This window comes from Danio rerio, chromosome 5, assembly GCF_052040795.2.
Source record: "Danio rerio strain M-AB ecotype USA chromosome 5, GRCz13ab, whole genome shotgun sequence".
NCBI classification, from domain to species: domain Eukaryota; kingdom Metazoa; phylum Chordata; class Actinopteri; order Cypriniformes; family Danionidae; genus Danio; species Danio rerio.
This window is the reverse complement of record NC_141025.1, coordinates 29639897-29659282: the sequence shown is the minus strand read 5'-3', so window position 1 is coordinate 29659282 and position 19386 is coordinate 29639897. Positions and strand designations below refer to the sequence as shown.

The following is a 19386-nucleotide window of genomic DNA, read 5'->3' as shown; positions in this document are numbered from 1 at the left end:
ACTTTTTTTAATTGTATTTGATTTTATATGTATTTATTATTATTATTATTATTATTATTATTATTATTATTAATTTTATTTGTTATTTATTTGTTTTATTTAATTTCATTTTTAACAGATGAACGTTGAATATATTTACCTAATTTTAATTATTTTTGTTATTATTAGTTAATGTATTTTATTTTATCAAATGAACATTCAATTTTTCTGTTGTTATTATTATTAGTTTTATTAATTATATTTGTTATTTGTTTTATTTAATTTTATTTTAAACATTGAATGTTTAATTTATTTTACTCATTATTATTGTTATTATTATTATTATTATTATTATTGTTATTATTATTATTATTATTATTATTATTATTATTATTATTATTATTCATTCATTTATTTTATTTTCGGCTTAGTCCCTTTATTAATCAGGGGTCGCCACAGCAGAATGAACCACCAACTTATTCAGCATGTGTTTTACGCAGCGAATGCCCTTCCAGCCGCAACCCAACTCTGGGAAACACCCACACACACTCATTCACACTCATAGACTATGGCTAATTTATCTTATTCAATTCACCTATATCACGTCTTTGGACTTGTGGGGGAAACCGAAGCACCCGGAGGAAACCCACGCAAACACGTGGAGAAGATGCAAACTCCACACAGAAATGCAAACTGACCAAGCCGTGGCTCAAACCAGCGACCTTCTTGCTGTGAGGCGATTGTGCTACCCTTTGCACTATAGTAACGCCTGTTATTATTATTTATTAATAATATTATTATTATTCTTATTCATTAATTTTTCGAAAATTTATTTTATTTTATCAAATGAACATTTGATGCATCTATTATTATTATTATTATTATTATCATTACTACTACTACTACTACTATTTAAATAAATGAGTATATTCTGCCCCATCAACAACTGTCACCTAAAAAAATGGTTACTAATTCCCATGCAGTTTACAATAAAATTATTATGTACTGTTATCAGCTTGTTTTCTATTTAATTAATAAATTTCCTTTGCCAACTTTGCCACCTCATCAGCTCCTTGAAGACAGTAAGAAACATATAGATTTGAGTTGAATCTATTAGCAAACAGCGTTCAGGTCAGCACTTTAAAAAACTCACTTTGTCTACAGCTCACTCTTAAAAACACTCAAATGAATAAAGGTTCAATCTAATGATAATTTCCTTCATCCTTAAGTATATCCATCATCACTGCAATGAATCCAAGCTAACCTCATTATATCTCATATTTTTTAATCATTCATCTACAGTCAAAGTTGAAGGGTGAGTTCTCATACAAAAGGCCAGTTTGGTCCTCTTTCTTCGATTCCTGTGGCAACAAGCCAGGCTTTAAAGTGAAAAAGCCAGCTACCCATCCAGAACTAAAACCGCAAAGCGACTCGAAGCAATTTTCTGCCTATTTTGCTGATTTAATCCCAGGGTTTAGATGTGAGGGTCTCTCAGTCGCCCCCGAGGGTCCAGATCGGGAGTCTCCCATCATCACAGAGGCGTTCATCCTTGTCTGTCTAATCATGGATGGGCGGCAGACGTGGGATTGCCATCGCTGGAGCTCATCTGTCAGTGCTGCTAATCACACGTCAACGCTAACGCTAACACTCCACTCACTAAACAGATCCTGATATTACCTGCTGTTGAGCTGGAGCACTGGGGCTTTGGGTTGCCCCCCTGCTGCCTGGACTAAATTATGATCTGTGTAACCACATTGTATTGCATTTTGTTAACGAGGAACTGTGCGTTGGAGGGTTTGCCTTAAAGAGACAGTTCACCCATTAATACAATTCTGACATCATTTACTTGCACTCTTGTTGTTTTAAACTTGTAAGTCTAACAAGATCTGTTAATTGAGAGTTGCATGACTGTGTATTTTAACAGAAATTGTGTATAGCTCATGCTTTGTTACTTTATTGTTCAGTTTATTTGCATTTTCAAAATGCTTTATGATTCTTGACAGCTGTTGATGTTGGAAAAATAACTAATTATGTAGCAAAGGGACTTTCAGTGACATAGTTTAATAGTTTGAAACATGATGGTTATTTTCTAGGTTGCTCTTTACTTATGGTATAAATGGTTTTCATTTTTCTTTATTTTAAATACAATGAACTCAGCAGGGTCCTGTGTTGCTTTAGACTTCATTGAACATATCAAGTTGTTATTTCTTTATATATATATATATATATATATATATATATATATATATATATATATATATATATATATATATATATATATATATATATATATATATATATATATATATATATATATATATCTACATTGCTAAGCTTAATTGAGTTTACTCAATTTTGAAAATGAATATTTTGACCAATTTCTCAGTAAATATAGGCAATGTTATTTGGTGAATTGAAACAAAACAGATTCATTAAACAGATATATTTCTTAAATTCATATTTTATTCACCAAACATATCTAGAAATTGAAAGATAATACAACTAAATTCAAGCAAAATATTGTAAAAAAAAACAATTGTAATAATAACCTACAAAATGTCAACTGCATTTCTTTTGATTTTTTGCTTCTCTTGATTTTTCCTCTAGTTTAAATTTGTATTTGATATTTTTCTATAACATACATGTTCGGGTGTACTAGTTTTTGGACCGTTATGGTAAGTTATTTTGTTAGATAAGCTCCAGATTTGGCTTTAGTACTGACTAATCTAAAGTATATGCACAAATATAATTTTGTACAGCTTCCTTTACAAAATATGAATTTAAAAGATAGATTTATGATAGATGTACTTATATATGTTGAGAACTGTAATTAAATTACAGTAAAGATAAGAACATTTACGAGCACTTGTTATTATTACCATTACTATTATTTATTTAATTTTATTTTTGTAATTTATTTTTATTATATACTGAAGATGCAAAGAAAAAGACATTTTAAGTTTGGACACTCTCTGATTTGTTTTGTAGTTGTAGTTGATAATTATCTAGATCGCTCATGTTCAAAAAATTTGTCAATGTTTTTTTTCTGTTGTTATATATTAGTATATTCTTATTTATTATTAATATTGATGTAATCAATCTGTATTTTAATATAAATTTATCTTGATTGAATCCATATTTAGGCGACATGGCGGCTCAGTGGTTAACACTGTCATCTCACAGCAAGAAGGTCGCTGGTTCAAGTCCCAGCTGGGCCAGTTGCCATTTTTGTGTGGAGTCTGCATGTTCTCCCCATGTTGGCGTGGGTTTCCTCAGGGTGCTCCGGTTTCCCCCACAGTCCAATTCATGCATTCTTTTCAGCTTATTCCCTTTGTTAATCAGGGTTCGCCACAGCAGAATGAACCACCAACTTATACAGCATATGTTTTACGCAGCGGATGCCCTTCCAGCTGCAACCCATCACTGGGAAACATCCATACACTCCCATATACACATGTACACTATGGACAATTTAGCCTACCCAATTCACCTATAGCGTTTGTCTTTGGACTTGTTGGTACCCGAGCACCCAGAAGAAACCTACGCGAACATGCGGAGAACATGCAAACTCCAGACAAATATGCCAACTGACCCAGATGGGACTCGAACCAGTGACCTTTTTGCTGTGAGGCATTCGTGCTACCCACTGCGCCACCATGACGCCTATTAACATTACTATTATTTATTTATTTATTTTTGTAATTTAATTTTATTATATAGATGAATAGACAAAAATATTTTACGTTTGGACACTCTCCAATTTGCTACGGTTTGAAGTAGATATATTGTAGTAGACGCAGTAGATAATTTTCTGCATTGCTGCCAGCGTTTTTCTGTTGTTTTTATTCATTCATTTTCTTTTTGGCTTAATCCTTTTATAAAACTGGTGTCGCCACAGCGGAATGAACCACCAGCTTATCCAGCATATGTTTTACTCAGCGGATGCCCTTCTAGCTGTAACCCATCACTGGGAAATCTGTTGTTTTGTATTAGTATATTCTTATTTATAGTATTATTAATATTGATGTAATCAATCTGTTTATATATATATATATATATATATATATATATATATATATATATATATATATATATATATATATATATATATATATATATTAATCTTTTTTTAATCCATATTATTTTTGGAATCTCGATTTATTTTTAATATTGGTTTAATTGTAACTGAATAAAAATCAAATCAAATCATTCCTTTCAAGGAAGCTTTAATGTTGGATGTTGAAAATGCCTTGATAAGGTGCAAGTTGGAAAATGCACAGATAAACGTTCAGAACGTGGTATAAATATGGAGTATTTATGGTATTTAAATGTCAGCATGTCAGCACTTTTAGAAGGCAGTAATTTCCATCTTCAATGGATTCTTTTGGCTTTCGTAGCATTCAGTAAAACAGCTCTATGGAAAACTGGATGTGCAGTCCTGTAATTGCCAAGTATGTGACCATATGACATGCACACCAGGACTAAACACAGCTATGCTCAGTCTCACTATTGCACCCCAGAAACATGCCTGAAAAGGTTTTATAGCAAAATCCATTTAGTTTTAATTAAATCTGAACAGTCCAATGCACTAAGACAAGCCCCCAGAGCCCAGCAAACGCTATACTTCCAGCTTGTTTTAATGGGAAGAGTGTTGTGTTTTAATGCAGGACTCCGCAGAGTGGAGAATGGTCAGAGAAAGCTAAGTTTTCTGCAAAGTGTGAACTGAACACCCACGCGAGCGGAAGCGCTGCAGATGGAGTATTAATCTGTCAGCATGGGCTGCGCTCCTCAGATTCAGGTGTCGCCTGCTGTGTGTCATGGCAGCCTGTCATAGGAAGCACCGCCGGAGTCTTCGCTCTCTGAGATGACATTTGCCTTGCTTTTATTGGCCAGAGTCAGTCTTAGTGGAAGCCAAGGCAATCAGAACCCGAGCTGTATTAGTGGCTGTCTTAAAGTGTTGCTGACTGGCATGTGGGAGTCACTGTTGTTGTTTTTTCTGGAAATTTTGAGTAGGAACACTCCATGTGGCTTGATTTATTTTAATGTATTAATTTAGTCTGGCTGGGAAAGGTACAGGAGTGAAAAGCTAAACATTGAATTTCCATTTTTCCTAATATCTGTCTATTAGAATGATGTTCTCTATGAAGTAATGCATTTGATTTACTGCATACCTTGGGTAATCCTCAAAAAATCCATAATACTTATTCTCTTGTCATTGTTGTTGCTATATGATATAAAAAAAAATGTTAAATACAAAATATGTACATTTTAATTAAGGAATTATATTAATATTAATTCTTATATTCTAATACAAAAACACATGTGGTATTATTGTCTGTGGCTTAAAAATGCATTAAATTGTTCAATATATTAACAGGGGGAAAAGAAAAGTATTGAATGCATCACCATTTTCTCAGAAATCCTATTTTTAAAGGTGCTGTAGACTTTTCATAGACATTGCAGAATTTTCACCAGATGTCAGTAACAGCCAAAGTAATCCTTAAATGCAAAGTTTAGACACAAGGAAAAAGTATTGAACACATGAAGAAAGGGAAGTGTAAAAAGATATGCTGAAAATCTCTCCGTAGTTATTCAGCAACTTAGAGCTCTTGTCATTGTAAACTAGGATTAGCTGCTTCAGTTCAACACCAACATTACCAGGATGATGAAGATGAAAACATGTTGGACATTTAAGCAAGACCATGATAGCAAACACAGCCAAGCAAACTCTTTGGTTTCAGAAAAAGAAAATAAAGCTAATAATAATGCTAGAATGGCACAGCCAATCATTTGATTTGAATAAGAACTAAAGATCAGACTTCATAGATGAAACCCACCGAGCAGTTACGATTTTTAGATTTTAGGTATGAAAAAAATCACACCTGAGCAATGCATGTAACTCCATTCTTCATGCAAGAGACATCCTGATGCTGTCAATACCAACAAAAAGCCTTTTATACAAAGTATTAAATTTCATCATATAAGTACCTTCTCCTTTTGTCATTTCATTGTTAATACACATAACAATATTTTGTCAGATGTCAACTTCATGCCAACTGCTCTTTTAGAAAAATATTTACCAGTAAAAAATATGAGAACTATGAGTGTTTAATGCTTATTTTACTCACTGTTTTCCTCTACAATTATGGTAAATTTTTAAAGATTCTATTTTGATAATATATATTCTATTATTATTATTATTATTATTATAATTATTATTATTATTATTATTATTATTATTATTATTATTTTTATTATTATTATTATTATTATTATCATTATCAGTATTAGTTACTCTTAATTTAATGGATTATAATTATAATACATAATGGTTTTTTTTATACATAACTTCCTGTCTCCAACACCAACCCCTCTTTATCTAGTCTTAATCTGTCTTTAGTCTTTTATCATTAGTTTGTTTGTTATTTGTAAAAATATATATATTCATTCCTTTATTTTCCTTTCGGCTTAGTCCCTTTTTTAATCAGGGTTTGCCACAGCAGAATGAGACACCAACTTATCCAGCATATGTTTTACGCAGCGGATGCCCTTCCAGCTGCAACATATCACTGGGAAACATCCATACACACTTATTCACAAACATACACTACGGACAATTTAGCTCCCAATTATCATCAATTATTTTTCCCAATTCACCTGTACTGCATGTCTTTGGACTTGTGGGGAAAACCTGAGCTCCCGGAGGAAACCCACGCTACCCCGCCCCATCCCCCCTCCAATATATATATAGTTACGTTTGATTTGTTGCCAGACTAACTGAAAAAGTGATAATGTTGCTGTTCTAGTGATTTGACCTAGCATTCTCATCTAAGTCGTTTTGGATACAAGTGTCTGCTTGATGAATCATTGTAATTACATGTATATTTTTTCCCACAAAGTAGATGGAGGGGAAGAAAATATATGCATGCAAAAGAAGTGACTGTTCTAATTTCATTTTTTTTTCAGGATAAATCCTACATTCAGTATATTATCCACACCCGTGAGGAGTGTCCCGTGAGATCCTCTCATCATGGGGATGCGAGGCCTGCTGCTGGCCTCTATGGCAGTGGCTGTTTTAGTTCATCTGTCTAGTGCTGGCCTGGTGAAAAGAGTAATTAGACACAGAAGAGAATCCCTCTCACCAACCACTGAGAACTTGACCCTGCCGAGCCCTGATCAGCCTGTGGTCTTCAACCATGTGTACAACATCAACGTCCCCTCCGGGTCCCTGTGCTCTGTGGACATGGATTCACCCGGAACAACAGAAATTAAGCCCAAGTCGGAGCAATCTGACCAGCACATAGAACACACCACAGACGGAGAGAATCAGATTGTTTTTACTCATAGGATTAATATTCCCAAGCAAGCTTGCGGTTGTGATAACCACATGCCGGATATGAAGGAGCTTCTGAATAGGCTGGAAATGCTGGAGGCAGAGGTTTCCAGTTTAAGAGAGCAGTGCACCAGTGGGGCCGGCTGCTGTTCTGCTCAGGTTACAGGTGAGCCCATATACAGTATTAGAAATATAATGTCATGAAGTGGCTGCACAGGAAGATTGAGAGATATTAGGGGAGGTTGAAAGCATAAGGGCTCCACTAATAACTAAATTGACAGATGAGAATCAGTGTTAATATCACACAATGGCATTTGCTGAAGTTCAAAAGTCATGCAAAGGCGCAAGGTAAAAATTGGTCTCTATCTGCTGAATGAAGTAATTGGTATTTCAAGATCACAGCAGTGCACCTTCAAGATTGCTCTTCTCTAGGATAACAGATTAAGAGAAAATTTGAAAAATAAATGTAATATCATTATAGACATATATATGGTTAAAGTCAGAATTATTAGCCCCCCTGAATTGTTAGCCCCTGTTTATTTTTCCCCCAGTTGCTTTTTTACGAAGAGAAGGATTTTTTCTACACATAATAGGTTTAATAACTCATTTCTAATAACTAATAACTTATTTTATCTTTGCCATGATGACAGTAAATAATATTTTACTAGATATTTTTCAAGACACTTCTATAAAGCTTAAAGTGATAGTTAAAGGCTAAACTAAATTAATTGGGTTAAATTGGCATGTTGGGGTAATAAGGCAAATCATTGTACTGTATATAAATGGTTTGTTCTGCATATAATCGAAAAAATTAAAGGGCCTAATAATTTTGTCTTTAAAATGTTTACTAAAAAAAACGGCTCTTCTTCTAGCTAAAATAAAACAATTAAGACTTTCTCCAGATGAAAAAATATTATCGGAAATACTGTGAAAATTTCCTTGCTCTGTTTTATTTGAGAATTTTTTTCTTTTACAAATTCAAAGGGGGGCTAATAAATTCAACTGTATATATCAACTGCATTTCATTGCCTTGTAATTGTACATGTGTAACATAAATAAAGTTAAATCTAATCTAATCTAATCTAATCTTGTATATATATCATATGTACAAATATAGAAATACAGACCATATATGAAGTTATATATATGTATATCATATATGATGTGAAAGAGTGAGGTTGGTGGAAAGTTAGATCTCCTACTAATTTATGAAATAAAATATAATACAGCATTAAATTTACCTTTGGGGATCAGATATATGGTAACTAAGTTTTAATTCAATTCAAGATAATGTTAAGACTTCAAGGTATACTTGGTATACCATTATTATCATTCAGCCTATAAAGCTCAAACTTACTGAAGTTTTATTAAAAATTACATTAATCTGCATATCAGCTCCCCTAAAAAATCCTTTGGGATTCAGTATTGCAGTTATATTTAGACTGATGTCATTGTCTTAAAAAGATTCCACTACTTTCATCATGACCTCAATTTAAATCTGCCAAAATCTATTTTTCAAAAAGAGTCTGGAAAAAAAAGCATCCGAACAATTTTTGAAGCCACTCAGAAATATGCAGTTTATTAAAACTGGCATTATCTTTTTCTTTTGTAATTTATCCCTCAAAATTTTTGAAGAAATCATTAATAAAAACCAAAATTTACATACTCTCCAGCTTATTAGAAATCTGTATGATTTTCAGTAAAAAATAAAAATAAAAAATAACTTTTTTGACTTAAAACAGTTGTTGATAACTATTAAGTCTTGTGAATTTTTTTTTTCCCTAAATACATAAACTTTTTTTTTAAGAATGAATTTTCATGAATTACTGTATTCTCGTCCCTGAATTGACCAATGACACTGTTTCTCAGCTGAAAATGAAACTAATAATGACTAAAAATCTCTTTTTCAGGTGAAGTCACAACCAAACCCTACTGCAGTGGCCGGGGCAACTACAGCACTGACACCTGCAGCTGTGTGTGTGAACCCGGGTGGAAGGGAGTCAACTGCTCTGAGCCAGAATGCCCAAACTACTGCCAGGATCAAGGGCGTTGTGAGGATGGCAAGTGTGTCTGCTTCGAGGGCTTCGGTGGTGAGGATTGTGGCATCGAGCTGTGCCCTGTGGATTGCGGTGAGAATGGAGAGTGTATCGACGGGGCTTGTATCTGCGCTGAAGGCTTCATTGGTGAGGATTGTAGTTTAAGCAACTGCCCAAGCAACTGCCTCGGCAGGGGGCGCTGTGTGGATGACGAATGTGTATGTGACGAGCCTTGGACAGGGTTTGACTGCTCCGAGCTTATATGTCCCAACGACTGCTTCGACCGAGGCCGCTGCGAGAATGGAACCTGCTATTGCGATGAGGGCTTTACTGGGGAAGACTGCGGGGAGCTTACCTGCCCCCAAAACTGCAACCACCATGGAAGGTGCGTCAATGGCCAGTGCATCTGCAATATTGGCTACAGTGGGGAAGACTGCTCCAAGCTAACATGTCTCAATGACTGCAGTGAGAGAGGTCACTGCTTTAATGGCAAGTGTATATGTGACCCTGGATTCGAGGGCGAGGACTGTAGCCTTCTCTCCTGCCCAGACAACTGCAATGGCCGAGGACATTGTGTCAACGGTGAGTGTATTTGTGGTCCTGGATATGAAGGTGATGACTGCTCAGAGCTTTCCTGTCTCAATAACTGCCACGATCGTGGTCGATGTGTCAACGGGAAGTGCATATGCAAAGCAGGTTTTGCTGGAGAAGATTGCAGCATCAAGACCTGTCCACATGACTGCCATGGACGTGGAGAGTGTGTAGATGGCAAGTGTGTTTGCCATGATGGATTTGCTGGAGAACACTGTGGCATCAAGACCTGCCCCCATCACTGCCATGGACATGGACAATGTGTGGACGGCAAGTGCATTTGCCACAAAGGCTTTGCTGGAGAAGACTGCAGTATCAAAACCTGCCCTAATCACTGCCATGGACAGGGACAGTGTATAGATGGTAAATGCATTTGTCATGACGGCTTTGCTGGAGAAGATTGCAGCATCAAAACCTGCCCTAATCACTGCCATGGACGTGGACGTTGCGTTGATGGCAAATGCATTTGCCATGATGGTTTTGCTGGAGAAGACTGCAACATCAAGACTTGTCCCAATGACTGTCATGATCATGGAGAGTGTGTGGATGGCAAGTGCATTTGCCATGCTGGCTTCACAGGCCACGACTGCAGTGAGTTGACTTGCCCCAATGACTGCCATAACCGAGGACGTTGTGTAAATGGGCAATGTGTGTGTAACATCGGGTTCACTGGGGAGGACTGTGGTACAAAGACATGTCCCAACAACTGTCTGGACCGTGGCTTCTGCGAAGATGGAAAGTGTGTCTGCTTTGAGGGCTACACCGGTGAGGATTGCTCTGTACTGACCTGCCCTGCAGACTGCAATGACCAAGGCCAGTGTCTGAATGGAATGTGCATATGTGATCTGGGCTTTACTGGCGATGACTGCTCTGAGAGTAAGTGCCTATATTTACACCTACATGTTTCTGATTGAACCAGTGTTGTTATGTCAGGAAATGTGTTGATATCACTAAAGAGCAAGAGTATTTAAGAAAACAATCTATGAAATTCTTACTTAGGCACTGTTTACAACTTTTAATAAGGTGACATTCAGCTGATCTTAAGTGTACTAGAGTTTACATGGATTTAAAACAGTTGGTTTGAACTTTTCTACTGTTTCTAGAGGTAGTCGAAAATCCATTCAACCTGATTGCTTTAATAGTGTAGACACTATCTCAGATCAGATCTTGAATTCAAGCGGCCGAAATGAGTTTCCTTCACAGGGTGGCAGGGCGCACCCTTATTGATAGAGTGAGAAGCTCTGACACCCAGGAAGAGCTCAGAGTACAGCCGCTGCTCCTCCACATCGAGAGAAGTCAGCTGAGGTGGCTAGGGCTTCTGTTTTGGATGCCTCCTGGACGCCTACCTAGGGAAGTGTTCCAGGCATGTCCCACCGGGAGGAGGCCTCGGGGAAGACTTAGGACACGCTGGAGGGACTATGTCTCTCTGGCATGGAAACGCCTCCAGATCCCCCTGGAGAAGCTGGAGGAAGTGTCTGGGGAGAGGGAAGTCTGGGGTTCTCTCCTAAGACTGCTGTGACCCAACCCGGGAAAAGTGATAGAAAATGAATGAATGAATGAATTAATTAATTAATTTTTTCAATGAATTAAAAATCTTGTATCTGCCTGCTAACCTTATTCTTAAACATTTCAAGACATACTGTTGAATCATGCTAGCCAGATGAGGCACAAACCTTGCTATCTCAAATAATAAATCGGTTAGTATACCGTTTGAATGCAAATCCACTGACTTTGGTGGAGTTTTGCAGCTACCAAAGCAGAAACAAAAGCTTCTGATCACTACATAATTTTCATTCAACTGTAATTTTGCTACCTTATTACAGAATACTAGAAAAGCAGATGAGAAAAAGTCCCATAAACACACAAGTCTATAGACTCTCCTCACAAAGAAATCAGGAAAGTATTCAAAAGTAAGCAAAAGTGACAATTTATAACACCAAATGTGGACATGAATGTGTCATCTAAAATCAGGTACCTTAACCAAATCACCAAATTGCCCCTTGACAATAAGCTAGATAAAGAGAAATAAGATAAAGTATTTCTCTCTTTCAAGAACTGATATTGAGTTATTTTTGTGACTAATTTGTCTTGTTTTAATCCACAGTCTCCCCACCCAGAGACCTTACTGTGACTGAGGTCGACCCAGAAACAGTGGACGTCGCCTGGGTTAATGAGATGCTTGTGACAGAGTATCTTATCACCTATGTACCTACGGCTCCTGGAGGTTTGGAGATGGAAATGAGAGTATCTGGTGAAAAGAAGACAGCTACTATTAGGGAGCTAGAGCCTGGCATAGAGTACCTAATCAGTGTCTTTGCAGTTCTCAACAGCAAGATGAGCGTCCCTGTCAGTGCCAGAATAGCCACACGTGAGTCACCAATATCCTTCAATGCTTGTTATTTTGTCCTGAATATATTCTGATGCACTGCTCCATATCTTACAATCAGATCTTCCTGAACCTGAGGGCCTGAAATTCAAATCCGTGAAAGAGACTTCAGTGGAGGTTGAGTGGGACCCCTTGAACATCCCGTTTGATGGCTGGAATCTGATCTTCAGAAACACAGTGAGTGTCCTGGCATCGCCTGTGAGTCTCTAGAGTGGCTGCAATCCAGAAGTTTATCACTTGCTCTCATATTTTTCTTCTAAAATATGTAATATAAAAGGACCGTTCTGTTTTCAAGCAATAGTAAAAATTGAGAATCTCCCAAGGCGTTCAGTGGAAAATAGCTGAGTGGTGCCACTAAGCAAAAAGCCACTGTCGAAAAGTCTGCGCTTTTGCAAGACAAAACCCTCTGAGAAGCTCCTGGCAACAGTATGCATGACCTTGTGCCACAGAAGTGTTATTGTCTCTGTAATGCTTTATTTTCTTTCTCAAGGGCTTATGCAAACTCCAGAAAACAGCACCATTAGAACATGCAAACCTCCCCTACATCGCTCTTTCAAAACACAGCTTGGCAACCTCATTCACGCATCAAGTTCAGGGATGTCAATGCCAAAATAACCCTCACTGTGAAGTGAAACACTCATCCAAGCAGAATCATCTAAAAAACCAAAGCGTTGCCTCTCAGGACACACTCTTCCCCCTGTAGCTTGACTTTGTTTTTCTTGAAGTTGTTTCTTTGGTGTTCTTTTGTTAACCTAGAGAACCTCTGACCAGCAGATTTTGAGATTTAATATATTCTACAAATCAATTCACTGAAAAAAAAACTGTTTTTGAATGGCAGAAAGAAGAAGATGGAGAGATTTTGAACTCTCTCGCTCCTCCTGAGACCACCTTTGAGCAGTCTGGACTTGGACCTGGACAAGAGTATGAAGTTAAGCTTGAAGTCGTAAAGAACAACACCCGTGGACCCCCAGCCAGCAAGAACGTTGTCACAAGTAAGCAGCTGCCGACTGTAACTAAACTAGTCTGCTGTTTTTCAGAAACTATTTTAGACATTTTAAAGAGACAGGATGTCTTACCAGAAATGAGAAAGTTCAGTCAGCGGTTTACACAAATTAGCAGTTATTTTTTTATATTTTGAACCAGTGCTCAGTCCTGGCCTAGTTTATGTCCAACCTGACAAAACACGTTTGCTTGGAGGGTTTTAGTAAACCTGAAGCCATTGATTAGCTGGTTTTGATGTGTAGAAATTGAGCAGGAGCTGAGCTCTCGAGGACGATTGCTTTCAAGGATTGAACACCTCTAATTCAGTGACTAGCAATGTATTTTATAAGATTTTACATCTTTACCATGTGTTTTACTACACTTTATCAACTAAAACTTATAAGCCTACACAAAATGTCAGACATTAGGAGTGTTAATTTGACTGACTTACTGACTGACTGACTGACTGACTGACTGACTGACTGACTGACTGACTGACTGAGACAGACAGACAGACAGACAGACAGACTTTGGTGAGGTTTTGCAACTACCAGAGCAGAAACAAAAGGCTTCTGATCACTACATAATACAGTTAAAATTTTACTAACTTATTACAGAATATTAGATAAACAGATGAGAAAAGTCCCGTAAATAAACACGCCTATTGATTCTTCCCTCAAAGAAATCAGCAAAGTAGTCAAAAGTAAGCAAAAAAAATAATAAATAAATTACAACACCTTATGTAAACATGAATGTGTCTCTCTCATCTAAAATCAGGAACCTTAACCAAATCAGGTGTACAGGTAAGGCAGTGCCTTAGTTGCCCCCTGACAATATACTGGAACAAAGTATTTCTCTCTTCAAAATGTCAGACATTAGGATTGATTGATTGATTGATTGATTGATTGATTGATTGATTGATTGATTGATTGATTGATTGATTGATTGATTGATTGATTGATTGATTGATTGATTGATTTTACAAAATGAGGGATATAACAAATGATTCATGATAAAGAGGTAAATAATTATGAAACATGCTAGATGTGTAGAGTATGTTTAGAGAGCTAAAGTTAGAGTAAAAATGACCAGAAAAATACATTTAAAATAAATAAAAAATGTTACAATATTAAATGGGTAATAAAGTATATGTAAAAATGTAATTATTAAACATTTAATAATGTATGTTTTAATAGTTTTTAAACGTCCTGTTTAATAGTAGCTTAAATATCATCTTTAAGGTCTTACTGATAAAATTTATTCATATCTTTTTCATTTGATAATTGTATATTGGAATGCATCAAATTCCTATATAAATATGAAAGTTTTTATTTATTTATTTTAATATGGACATCACAAGTACACTGGACAACCAAATGCATTTGTTTACGTGTTTTAGCAGACTTGCTAATTCTCAACACCTGTTCACAGAAGGCTTGACCTAAAATAAAAATAAAATAGACACATATACACTATTATAAACATTAAAACACATTATAAACACATTAACATTATAATGATTTACATACAATTGCTATAAGTAAAAAGCAAAGGCGGCATGATCAACAAACTTATACACTTTATAACCCAAAAAGTTAAGCCAACTTAAACCATTTGAGAAAACCGATTGCAATAAACCATTTCAGTTCAAAAACTAATCCTAACTAGTACTGTGAACTTAATCCATTTGAGTAAAAGAAGCAATATGAGCACAAAAACCCAATAAATGAAGAGAACTCAAACAAACTGAGTACTGTAAAACCCAATAAGTTATGGAAACTCAAACCGTTTGAGGAAACAGATTGCTACAAACCATTTGAGTTAAAGAACTGATCTATATGAGTACTGTAAACTAAGGTATTTAATTAAATCTTTACTTTGAAGACTGAGTTCAAAACTCTTTTCAAATGAGTAGAATTAACTTTCAATAGATTTTGAGTTAACTACACTCATTTCATTTGATAAATTTGACTGTTGTGTTTTAAAGTGTAGCAAACTATTTGTGTAAACATTGCTGTTTTGTTTTTAACCACTTTTTAATACACTACTAAAAACATTTATATTACTTTCTAATTTTAGGCTAACAGGTAAATCATCCACAATTTGGTTCCCTCAACAGAGAAAACACAACAGTCAACATTAGCAGTTGCTCATGTGACTCTGTGAGAGGTTTGATGCCTACTGATTTGATCTGAAAACAGCATTAGAGAATGATTATTTAAACATTTCAAAAAACTAAAAAGGTTATGTTTACATAAAACCTCACAATGATGCCATCGCATAGGCTTTAAGTCCATAGTTTTAATTGCTTGTTTATATTACTATAAATTTCCAAATATCAGCTGCATGCAGAAAGAATCATTAAAAGCTTTTTTCCCAAACTTGTACTTGATTGTATGAAAGTGATATTTCCCTTAAATGTTACACTTCAAATATCTTCAATGATTTTCTGAAGAGCCTATTACCCTTGTGACATTTCCTAAACATCCATTTACTTTTATCGCCAGCTTCGTACAGAACATGCTATAGATTATATAGGGAAAAAAGACAAGATTTTCCTCTTATGCTGTCAATTCAAGTAACCAGAGTTCCTTTTCACAACAAGCTGCTCTTGCTGTCTTACAAATGTCTAAAGAGAAATCTCCCAGCATGCTTCTAACGCTCCATCTCCTCCATTTCTTCGACTTGTGCCACATAGGATTTGCATTAAAGGGGGACTAATTGCTGAAAGTGAGTTCTCAGTGTGTGGGAGGCAGCACTCAGAAACATGAGAGATCACTGGTGTTTCCAGCATCTCACATGCACAGATCTGCTCTGAGCTGGAGTGCATTATCTTCAGCTCACATATGTCCTATCAGTTCACGATGCTCCTCCAATTGTGACAAACTGATTTTAGCATTAAAATGAAGACATAAATAGCTGTTTGTATTTTTTGCTCATAAAGAAGCAAGTGTTATTTTAAAATAATACTCTAACGACTTTAATGTTGAAATGTACATTTTATAAAATGTAGATTATAAATGAGTGGTCATCATATTTAGAGGTCTGTGACAACAAAAAGTCTAAAACAGCTATTTATTTACTTTATTGACTTTATGATTACGTTTAACGTTTGACTTAATTTACTTTACTATTTAACAACAAAGTTACAATATAAAAAATAACGCAATTTAATAATAATATTAACAACAACATATTATTATTATTATTATTATTATTTATTATTATTATTATTATTATTATTATTATTATTATTATTATTCATTCATTCATTCATTTTCCTTCGGCTAAGTCCCTTTGTTTTATAAGGGGATGCCACAGCGGAATGAACCACAAGTTATCCAACATATGTTTTACGTAGCAGATGACCTTCCAGCTTTTTTTACCCAACATTGGGAAAAACCCATATACTTTCGCATTCACACAAACATACACTTTGGCCAATTTAGGTTATTCAATTCACTTATAGCGCATATCTTTGGACTGTGGGGGAAACCGGAGGGAACCCATGCAAACACAGGGAGAACACGCAGACTCCACACAGAAATATTACAACCTAAGTTATTTAGAAGTATAAGAAGTGGTTTAACTTAAATCAATAATAATAATAATAATAATAATAATAACTGTTATTTATAATTATTATAATTATTATTATTGTTGTTGTTGTAATGGTAACATATAGTATATTGATCTATATATACAAAAATTTAGATTATGATATTTTAGGCTGGTAATTATCATATTTAGAGGTTCTTAACATCAGAAAAATGTACAAAAGCTTTTTGTTAGACATTATTTACATTATTTGCAAAAAAAAAATATTTACACTTATTTACTCTTTAATAGAAAAATAGAAAGAGTAATTAACTGAAGAAAATGAATAAAAAATATTAACACTTATTTACAAAAAATATTTATATTTTTAGCTGAGGCTACAGTTAAGTCAAATAATCATCATATTTAGATCTGCTTGACATCAAAGAATGCATTCCAGTTAGATCATTATTTATAATAGATATTTTATAAATAAAATTATTATTATTATTTACTAACAATAAATATAAATAAACAAATACATATAAATAAATTTAGTGCATCAATACAAAAATATATATAATACAATATTTTATATTATATATAAATTTATTTATGGGTGGTACGGTGGCGCAGTGGGTCGTACTGTCGCCTCACAGCAAGGTGGAGTTTGCATGTTCTCCCCGTGTTCACGTGGATTTCTTCCAGGTGCTCCAGTTTGCCCCACAGGTCCAAAACACATGCACCATAGGTGAATTGGGTAAGCTAAATTGGTTGTAGAGTATGTGTGTGAATGCATGAGTGTATGGGTGTTTCCCAGTACTGGGTTGCAGCTGGAAGGGCATCCGCTGTGTAAAACATATGCTGGATAAGTTGGCAATTCATTCTGCTTGTGGCGACCCCTGATTAATTAAGGGACTAAGCCAAAAAGAAAATGAATGAATGAATGAATGATAGTTTTTATTTTACTTATTTTACTATTTACCAGCTCAGAGACAATATGAAATAAAACCTATTTAATAATGTCTGTATTTAAGTTCAAATTAAGTTAATAATACTGCACTTAGTAATAGTAATATGTATTATGTATTAAAAGTAATATGCGTCTTGCATAGCATAAATGTGTGTGCGTGGTTTTTTTAAATAAGCTATAGGGTAAATGAAGGTGATTGGCATGCATGGAGGTTTTTCCATCTAAAAGTATGCAGCAGCTGTTTTGAGCTCACCTGCTTTTCTATTCTGTGTAATTCTGTGTTTTCCCAGCTGTCTCACACTCTTCTCTCCTCTCATCTGCAGTGATTGATGCTCCTAGCCAGGTGGATGTGCGTGACGTGACGGACACAACAGCCCTGGTCACGTGGCTTCAGCCTGTCGCTCAGGTGGACGGCATCTCTGTTTCCTATGGCCCAAACACAGACTCCTCCGACAGGAACACAATCGAGCTTTCCTCCATAGAAACCCAGTACCATCTGGCTGAGCTGTCTCCTGACACTGAGTATGAGGTCTCTCTTATGGCCCGCCGGGGAGAGATGAGCAGCTTCCCCATCTATGAGACCTTCACAACAGGTATGAACACTTTTTAAGAACTAGAAATGCTTCCAGGTCATCCAAAAATGTATTCTGCTTAAGGCAATGCAATATAAGTGAATACAGTGAGTTGAAAGTTTAAAGGTCCAGTGAAGTGCTTTGATGTGCATTTTATTTTATGTTTATCTGACGTAATCTTAATTGAAAAATGAAGAGAGGGTCGGATATAGAGTAGCTCCTCCCCTTTAAAAAATAACAGCCAATAGTGTAATGTTTTTATCACAGCCGTGATAGAGTGGTTGAGCTCATCAACTCAAGTGCATCAACTGAAAAGCAAATGAGAAGTGTCTTGAAGGAGGCAGGGCATGTCAGATACTAGAGAGCGTTTAATTGGTCAAGATTTGATGAGAAACTAAGTTATGAGGAGACGTGAAAAAAAATTATGAGCTATTTATGCATATCTGACAAACTGTAAGCTTTGAATGTTCATATATAATGTTCATATATAATTATTATAATAATAATTATTATTATTATTATTATTATTATTATTATTATTATTATTATTATTATTAATATAAAACCTTACATTTATATGGTGCTTTTCTGGACATTCAACGCATTTTTGGGGGAATCTACTCATTCACCACTAGCTTGCAACATCCACCTTGGATGACAAGACAGCAGCCATAATGCGCAAGAACGCATACCATCTGATTGGTAGAGAAGAGACAGAGTGATGAAGCCAATTATGATATGGAGATGGTTAGGAGGCAATGATGGACAGAGGCTAGGACCACGGTTTAACGTTTAATCCGAAAGATGGCACTCACTGACAGTATAGAGTCCCCGTCACTATACAGGGCCATTGGTACCCACACAGACCACAGGATGAGAGCCCCCTGCTGGTCTCACTAACACCACTTCTGGCAGCAACCTAGCTTTCCCCTGTGGTCATGCATCCAGGTACTGACCGGGCACAGCCCTACTTAGCTACAGCGGGTGATCATGTGTGA

At 35.7% G+C, this 19386-nt stretch overlaps 1 protein-coding gene across 7 annotated transcripts in view; it reads left to right on the top strand.

Moving 5' to 3' along the window:
- The window catches only part of tncb (tenascin Cb), a 130689-nt gene that overhangs the window by 77662 nt on the left and 33641 nt on the right, over positions 1–19386 (top strand). For all 7 annotated transcript variants that reach the window (XM_087251197.1, XM_087251194.1, XM_087251196.1 and 4 more), the window contains 6 exon segments: positions 6946–7478; positions 9223–10815; positions 12044–12307; positions 12387–12502; positions 13164–13317; positions 18140–18409. In XM_087251197.1, coding sequence (XP_087107323.1) covers positions 7010–7478; positions 9223–10815; positions 12044–12307; positions 12387–12502; positions 13164–13317; positions 18140–18409 — 2866 coding nt within the window. In that variant the 5' untranslated portion in view covers positions 6946–7009.